Source organism: Panthera uncia (assembly GCF_023721935.1).
Source record: "Panthera uncia isolate 11264 chromosome C1 unlocalized genomic scaffold, Puncia_PCG_1.0 HiC_scaffold_4, whole genome shotgun sequence".
In the NCBI taxonomy this organism is placed as follows: Eukaryota; Metazoa; Chordata; class Mammalia; order Carnivora; family Felidae; genus Panthera; species Panthera uncia.
Window position 1 is genome coordinate 68,186,623 of NW_026057585.1, and position 9,094 is coordinate 68,195,716.

The following is a 9,094-nucleotide window of genomic DNA, read 5'->3' on the forward strand; positions in this document are numbered from 1 at the left end:
AGCCCTTGCTATGCCTGTCCATGGAAGAGGACATACCCAGCAGGAGAAGATGCCTGAGCCCCACTTCCCCAGCCAGCTAGGAGCTATCCTGCCTCTTCCCCTGTCTCCCCACTGAGCAGCTGAGCTTGGGAGGGGCACTTGGGAGCCAGGTGTTCCCATGGATGAGATAAGACTGAGTGGGCACAGGACAGAGAGGGATGGGACAAGGAAGGATCCTGGTAACCCAGCACTAAGGTCAGAGAAAGCAAGTGCCCACTCACCAATCCACTGGAGGAAGAAATCATACACGTCCGCAGCCTTGGGATCTGCAGGAGAAAGAGAAGATCAGGTCATGCAAAAACTAGGAGATACCTGAAAGAGGCTTATTAATCAATAGGATGTAGACCTCGGCTGCCCAGACGTAAGGTGCAGACCCCAGGATTCCTCCCCACTTGGAGCTCTGAGCCCTTTGCTCTCAGGAAACCCCACCCTCTCTTGGGAGGCCTCACCTCCTCGGCTATACACAGCCTTGGCATAATCAGGCTCATAGATGTTCAGGAAGCCAAGGAACTGTCCAAGCCAGAGTGGGTGGGCATAAGGGAACTGGTGGGCCCAGGACACCACCTTGTCCAGGCTCCCTGTCTTCTGGATCTGAAATAGTTAAAGAAGAGCAAAACATTCAGGGAACACTATCACCAGCCAGGCCTTAAGTCCCTGGGCAGGAAGAGAGGAGGCTGCCCAGAGAGACCCTTGGAGCATCTTCCCCTCCTCCTGCATTCCTCTGCCAGCCAGTCACAGTCCTATATATCTCTGGGCTCAGTCCCCTCTCCAGTCCCAGAGCCACTGCTGTAAGTCTAAGCACACTCTTACTATATGTGGTTTAGCTTAACAATCCCAAACTAGCCAACCTGCTTCCATCTGGTGCCTGTCACCAACACTCTGTCTATACTGCTCACAAAAAGCAAATGCTTTTGAGCATTAAACTTTTTCATAGTTTAGAAAGATAGTTTAGAAAGATAATACCAGCTTGCTGTGCAATGCAGAAGTCTGCTCGATTCTGCCCCTGCTATGTCATTCAACACATTTGTATTGAGGTCCTACTATAGGCAGGGCACTGTCTAGACGTCCCAGGGGATGAGACAGACATGGTTCTGCCCTTTCATTCTATGGGGAACACTGATAATATTCAACTAAACAACAAGTAGAATGAATACAGACAGTAGTAAGTGTAACAAGGGAACAAACACAGTGCTATGAGAAAGACTAACAGTGCTATGAAAACAGACTAATCTGCTTAGACAGGGAGATCCAGGATGGCCTCTTGTTGGAGAGGACACTCAAGGTGAAAGCCAAAGGATAACAAGGAGCCAGCAGTGCAAAGAGTAAGGAAGGAACACTCCCAGTAGAGCAAACAGCAAGCACAAATGCTCTGGGGCAGGGGGAATGTGGTGTCTTCCAGGAGCTGCCCCTCGGTGGGACAGTGGCCTGAGATGAGGTTGGAGAGGTTATCTAGAGGGTGGTGTGTGCTCTTTGGGGGATTTTCTAGCTACATCTACTCACCCAGAGGTGCTTTATATAAATGTACTTTTCTGAAACCTGCCTTTTTCATTTAACGTATCTTGTCCTTCTTTTCAAACTCATGCATTTAACTGTCCCTCAATATTTTTAGCTATTTCAATTATATGGTATTCCACTATAGTGATGCACCATTATGTATTTATCCATTTTCCCCTATTCAGAGGCAGTCTTTCAGAGATATACTTAAAACCCTTCAGTGGCCTGCCCATGGGTCTCAGAATAAAGTTTGAGCTCCAGAGTTTGTGAGGAGGTATAGTTATAGCTAACTGGGGAGCTGGAATGTGAACTAAGGAAAGCTGACTTCACAGCCTGCAATCTTTGGAGCTTGGAAGATCTGGGCTTGATATTGATTTCCCCTATTTTTAGATGTGTGAACTTGGGCAACATCTTTAGGCTTTCTGAATCTTACTCTTCTCATCTGTAAAATGGGAATGATAACTTACCTTATAGGATTTTTTTGGTATTAATTAAATCATGCAGGGCATGCGTTATTTGTTGAGGTCATGCGGCATTTAAAGCCCTTAACTGATATATTATATGGAAGGACCCAGCACTGGATCCTGCACAAGGTAAGCCCTCGACTTGTAGTTACTTCCCCTTCAAGCCTATTTTTCCCCAACATCCTCCTCCCTGCATCTCCTGCCATATCCTACTCCCAAAAGCCCCCAAACTACACTAAAGAATTCATTCTGAACATGCCCTACGATACTTCCACCCATGGATAAAGGATTAATCCTTGTCCCGAGTCACATGGGAAGTTGAGCTTGAGTTACACCCTTGGAAACCTGGTAAGTGCCTGTGGCGTTCCCTGTTAGTGTCCACTCTGCTTTCTGGGGCCACAGGCTCCCACTGCCCAGGAACGTCCTGGGATTGGAAAGTGGGGGCCAGATTCCCCAGACCGGCTCCTCTCTAGGGTAGACATCCTTAGGGGTCCATGGGTGCTCTAGTCTCAGTCCTCCCCCACCCCACCTCTTGGTCACTACCTCTCCCCACAAGACTGGGCAGTACTAAGCATGTGCATAAACCCTAACCAGTATCAAGGACACCAAAACTGTATATTCAAAGCTAAAAGATTAGAAATATCTACCAAGAAGAACTAACAACAATTGGGATGAGGCAGCATCTCTGAAATAACCATAAAAAATCAGTTTAAGAAAATGGATTAGATTTACACAAACTCCATGGGGCTAAGCACAGAGTCATCAGGAGATTGGAGGGGTATGTAATGGTCCACGGGGTAGAGAGGCAATTTCCCCCCCACCCTAGTGACAAATAGGTGACTTCATTCTCTATCCTCCTTTTCAGAGACAAGTGTACTACCACAAATGTACATGTGAACACATGTGAATGGCTGTGAACACACAACTCAGAAGAGACCCTTGGCTCAACAGAAGGAGCAGAGGGACTTTGGGTGAGATTCACATGGGTCACCATGACTCTCCCAGCCACCACATATTGGCTAAGAAGTGATGGTGAGCCTTGCCCAAAGTCACACAATCCTCAAGTCCAGGTCTTTCAGTTCCAAAACCTGTGCTATGCCTCCAATACCTCCCTGTCTTCAGCACCAAGGATGAGCTCCAGCCCCAGGAATGACCAGGTTGGAAGGGAAACACAGGGAAGCATCCAAACACCTAAGAAGACAGGAGGACAGGGGCCCAAGAAGTGCCCAAGTCATGGGGATGCAGACATTGGCCCCCACCCTACACGAGCAGTTTTGCTGCCCCAAATTGGGTCCCCCAGGGATTCATTCACACATTCAACAAGTGGGCATGGAGTACCCACTCTCTCTCTTTTTAAAAAAATGTTTAATGTTTATTTATTTTCGACAGACAGAGTGCGAGTGGGGGAGGGGCAGAGAGAGAGGGAGACACAGAATCTGAAGCAGGCTCCAGGCTCTGAGCAATCAGCACAGAGTCTGACATGGGGCTCAAACCCACGAACTATGAGATCATGACCTGAGTTGAAGTCTGGCACTTAACCGACTAAGCCACCCAGGCACCCCGAATACCCACTCTCAATGCTAGACAACAGGGCTAGTTCCTGGGGGAACAGTAGTGTGCAAGGCAAAGCTCTGACTTCTCCAAACTCACATGCCAAGTGGGGAGAAAGGAAATAAACAGGAATCAAATGCATTAGCAATATAATTTCAGATAGCAATAACTCCAGGAAGAAAAATAAAGCAAGCTAAGGAGCAAGGCTCCTACTGTAGACAACGGCTTAGGATGGTCAGGGAAGTCCTCTCTTAGGGGACATTTGAGCAGAGATCAGCAGAAGCACCTTCTAGAAAGCCCCATAGCATTGGGCCACTGTCTACTTCTCAAAAGCTGCTTTCCTCAGTTGTCCCCTTCATCCCTCTGCTCCTTGCTCCCAGAAAATTAGCTTTGCTCTACTTCATAAAGGAAACAGAAGCCATCAGATAAGAGGGCCCTAAAACCACAAGATCTGAAGAACTATCTGCTCTGCACCAGCTTCCCTCCTGTTCCAGTAGAGGAGGTGCCCAGGGCCTCCAACCCTCCCTTTGGGCACCTCACCCATCATTCACCCCCTCACTCTCCCACATCACAGACCCCATCCTCTCTATTGGCTCCTCCCACCTGCATTTAAAACATGCTCAAGTCTCTCTCACTTACAAAACAAAACAAAACCTCCATGGATTCTGCTTCCTCCTCTAGCTAACACCCCCATTTTCCTTCTCCTTTCATAACTTCTCAAAAGAGTTTTCTTGATGTTTCCACTTCCTCCCTCTTCAGCCCTCATCTCTCCAACACTGCTGTTGCTAATGTGACCAACACCCTTCTTGTGGGTGAGCCCAGTGGATTTCCAGCTGCTGTGACACAGTCGATTCCCTCCTCTTTCTTGAACTCTGTCCTGGATGTCTTCCCACCTCTCCCGATGCACCCTCTTGGTAGCTCCTCATCCATTATTTATCAATCAAAGAGTGAGGCTCCCCCTAGATCCAGTCCTGGGCCTCTTCCCATGCTGCACCTTCTTCCTGGAGGCTCTCACCTACTCCCATGACTTCCTTTGCCATCTATCTGAGACTACAAAATTGACAGCTCATCCCAGCTTATCTTTCTCCTAATCTCCAGAAACATGACCAGCCATCCCCTGGAAATGTCTGCATGACACCCCCTAGGCCCTCAGACCCAGCATTTTCAAACATCAACACAATATCTGCCCTCTTCACATACCTAGGAATGGAATCACCATCTGCCCTGATACCAGCCAGAAACATGGAATGAAGCCCTACCCCCTAATTTATAGTAATACAAAAGGGGATGCCCTATGGAGGTTGCCTTTATCCCCTGCAGGTCCTCCAAGTGATTTTTTCCCCTGGAATCAATAAACCAGAACTAAGAGAGCCAGATGTAACAGTTCCTGGGAAACTCTCCAAATCTGGACCCCAAGGCTCCTGTGCCCAGACACTGGAAGGTGCTGCCAGCCCTAAGCCTTTTCGTCTTGGGTCTCAAATCCCCACATTTTTACACTTAGACACAGAAATTCATTCCTCCTGGTTATAGTCCAGTCTTGTGGCTCAAGGAGACCTTTTCTCTCTTTAGGTGACTTTTCTAAATTTGGTTCTTATCCAGCTGTATTAATGCCACAGTTTAACAAAGCTCCCCTTTTCCTAGTGCATACAGGGGACCTCACTGACACCATTACATCTGGCTGTGGAGGAGGCCTTACTGCCAGCTTCTGCCATGCCCTCAATGCCAGGACAGCCTGCTCTACCTCATACTCCTCCCCATGTCACTAACATGTCATTCAACTAACATCTGCTTGGATGGGAGCCTCAGCCCTGTCCTGCTCTTCCTGCCTCCTTTTTGGTCTCTGCCAATCTAGCCACCATCCCAAAGCCAGAGTTCACACAAATATGAGCTCATCACTTCCTGACTTGAATCCCTTCAATGGTTCCCCATTGCGCTCAGAATAAAGCCTTTTGATGTGGCCTACAAGGTCCTATGTGATCTGCACCTGCCCTCTTCTGGCTTCATCCTCTTGCTTCTGTCCTCCCCCCTCAGAACTCCAGAAGTGAACAGCCATGAACATACTAGACCTAGAGAAAGAAGTATTTGTTGAACAAATTAATTTCCTACACACTCGATGCTCTTTCCAGCTGCTGTGCCCCTACACAGGTAGTGTCTTCCACCCTTCCTTCCTCACTTCCATAGGCTGCTGCATCTAGATCTCTCGGGACTCACTTCAGCATCCCCTGCCCAGGCTGGGCACTGTGTTGTGTTATCTGTCTCTCTTACAGACCAGGTCACTCTAAGGCTGGCTCTAATCTCATTGCTTTATCCTCTGCCCTCAGCAGAGGGCAAGACCCAGAGTTGTTGATCAGATAACACCAGCTGTTTGAGAAAAGAAGAACCTTATCTGACTCCCAAAGACTGGGTTGATTTTGGAGAAAGGAAGAGGATGAAAGAAACCAATGCCTCAGTGTGTTTTGCAGCAAGAATCTCTCCACAGGGGTTTAACAGCTGACATCTGCCCAGCACTTTGCAAAGTATCTATCTATATTTTATCTTTTCTGATCCTCTACTAACCCAACAATGTAAAAATGCTTATCTCCATATTGTCGATGAGGAAAGGGAAGCACAGACAAGAAGCACAGTGAAGGCCCATCAACTGAATAAAAATGAGCCAGGGCCCCAGACTCCAGCCAGGGCCCTTCACTTCACAATACAAGGTCAGGGGCACTGCCCCAGTGATGAGCAAGGCCAGGGAGGAGGACTATGCAGTCCCAGGGGATCACTGTTCCTGGGCTTGGAGCTGGCATTCTCCCCTCTTCCCCCTCACAACAGTCCAGATTCTCCAGCCCCTCCCAACCTCAGACCAACAACATGACATGGCACCTACTATGTGCAAGATCCTCTCTGGGCCCCAGAGTAGAAGAAGGGGGACCCTGGAAGAATAAGACATGATCCCACTTCAAGGGGACACATTGTGAGATTTGAATAGGATGATAGGCAGATGTGTCCAGGGCCTCTAGACTGTAATCAGAGATAAAAAAAGGAAAAATCAAGGGGTGCCTGGGTGGCTCAGTTGGTTGGGCATCCGACTTTGGCTCAGGTCATTATGTCACGGTTTGTGAGTTCAAGCCCCACGTCGGGCTCTGTGCTGACAGTTTAGACCCTAGAGCCTGCTTCAGATTCTGTATCTCCCTCTGTCTCTGCCCTACCCCCACTTGCACTCTATGTCTCTCAAAAATGAATAAATGTTAAAAAAAAATCTTAGGAGCACGTGGGTGGCTCAGTCAGTTAAGCGTCCAACTTCAGCTCAGGTCATGATTTCACAGCTTATGAGTTTGAGCCACGAATCGAATTTTTTAAAAAATTTAAAAAAAAACTTAAAAAATAAAATAAAAGGAGAAGTTAATCCTGATGGACAGCTCTGCCCCACCTCCTGCCCTTCCTTTCCTACTTCCACAATCACTAGGCTAGGAATCAAACTTGCAGTCACTTTGTATGGAAAGATCATGTCCTGCATGAAAAGGCACAAGTCCTGCACCCAGCCTTGTCTCATTTCCTGAGCTACTATATGGACATAGGCAAATACCTCCCCTTTTCTGAACCTCAATTTCCTCATCTTGGTTTGGAAAAACATCCCTACCCTTACCCTCCCATCCCTCAGGCTCACGTGTGGATCCAACATAGCAGAGGTGCCAAACCCCAGAGGAATGTAGAGGTGTTAGGCCTGCCATGGTTCCCCAGGAAACCTTTGTAGGCCCAAAAGAACCTCCCCTCCAACACTTGTTCTTTCTTCCTGGTGCCAAGGCCCTCCAGATTCTTGTGTAAGAGCCAAGAAGCCAGAGCTAAGCTGTGCTCCAAGCCCTCTATACATCTCAAGGTGGGGGACAGGGGCATTTGGGGGGAGGAGGGCATCCAGCTCTGACATGAGATAGGGGAGCAAGTCCCTGGGCTAGGGAGGCCTACGGGCCTAGGGCAAGCCTAGCTTTGGTGGAGGCAAATAGAAGTGAAAGGAAGTGAGAGGCAAGGGATTGAAGGTCTCCCTAAATGCCTTTCACACCTCCATTAGGGTTGACCTTCCCATGACCTCCTTCTGTACTCAGCAAAGCCTCTCCTTAACCCACTGGTCTCACCACTTGTCTTCTCCATCACTGTCTCCTCTATCAAAACCCTCCCTGCTCCCCAACATTCACTGTTTGTTCATTCAGTGATGTCCACTCTGTGCCAGGCTTTGTGATGGATCCTGAGGGTACAGAAATGAATCAGAGTAGATCTCCATCCTCCAGCAGTCATGGTCTGGTGGGCAAGATGAACAAGAAAACAGAAGATGACAACCCAATGGGACAATGATATAGAGATACAGAGCAATGATATAGAGATACAGAGCACACGCTGATGCAAAATCCTGTTTAGGCATCCCACTCAACCTGGGGCAGGAAAGGCCCTGGTGTCTGTTTTCCCTCTAGACAGTAGGCTCTTTGAGAGCAGGGCCTGGGTCTGATTCAGCTTCCCAACTATCCTTTCCTTTCCTGGGTTTCTCCAGGATGTATGTAGGTTACTAAGCCATCCTGAGAGGGTAGTTATTTGTAGGGGAAAGGTTAAGTCTGGACAGTCCTTACCTGGAGGTCAAGCTCATTCCCAGAATCATGGAGGAGAGGCAATCCCTAACACAGTGAAAAGGAAATGGGTATTCAGGAGGCAGGAGCCTTAATCTCTGGCATTTATACCTGAGTTCCCAAACCTGGATGCACAACAACAAACACTTGGAGAGGCTTTTAAATTCAGCCTCTTCTCCTAAATATATAAATTCCTACATATCAACAACTACAACAAAACAACCAACCAACAAACAGACTACAATCCAATTTAAAAATGGGCAGAGGACCTGTGCAGACATTTTTCCAAAGAAGACATACAGATGGCCAACAGACACATGAAATGATGTTCAACAACACTCCTCATCAGGGAAATGCAAATCAAAATCACAATGAGAAATCATCTCACACCTCTCAGAATGGTTAATGTCAAAAGAGAAGAAATAGTAACTCTTGGCAAGGATGTAGAGAAAAGGGATCTCTCATGCACTGTTAGTGGGAACGTATGTTGGTACAGTAACTATGGAAAACAGTTTGGAGATTCCTTAAAAAAATAAAAATAGAAGTACTGTACAATTTAGCAATTGCACTTCTGGATATTTACCAAAGGAAAACGAAAACACTAATTCAAAAAGATATATGACCCCAATGTTTATTGCAGCATTATTTACAATGGCCAGGACATGGAAGCAACCCAAGTGTCCATTAATAGATGAATGGATAAAGAAGATAGATAGATAGATAGATATAGATAGATATATATATATAGATATAGATAGATATAGATAGATATAAAGGAATATTACTCAGCCATAAAAAAGAATGAAATCTTGCCATTCATGATAATATGGATGGACTTAGAAAGTATTATGCTAAATGACATATCGGACAAAGGGCTAGTATCCAAAATCTATAAAGAGCTCATCAAACTCCACACCCGAAAAACAAATAACCCAGTGAAGAAATGGGCAG

The 9,094-nt window shown here is 46.9% G+C and overlaps 1 protein-coding gene across 1 annotated transcript in view; it reads right to left on the minus strand.

Moving 5' to 3' along the window:
• LOC125912638 (cytochrome P450 4B1) overlaps positions 1-9,094 on the minus strand; it is a 64,245-nt gene that overhangs the window by 7,142 nt on the left and 48,009 nt on the right. The window contains exons 2-3 of the mRNA XM_049617231.1: positions 489-630; positions 261-305 (exon numbers count right to left, since the gene is read on the minus strand). Of these exons, the coding sequence (XP_049473188.1) occupies positions 261-305; positions 489-630 (187 nt within the window). The remainder of the gene's footprint in view (positions 1-260; positions 306-488; positions 631-9,094) is intronic.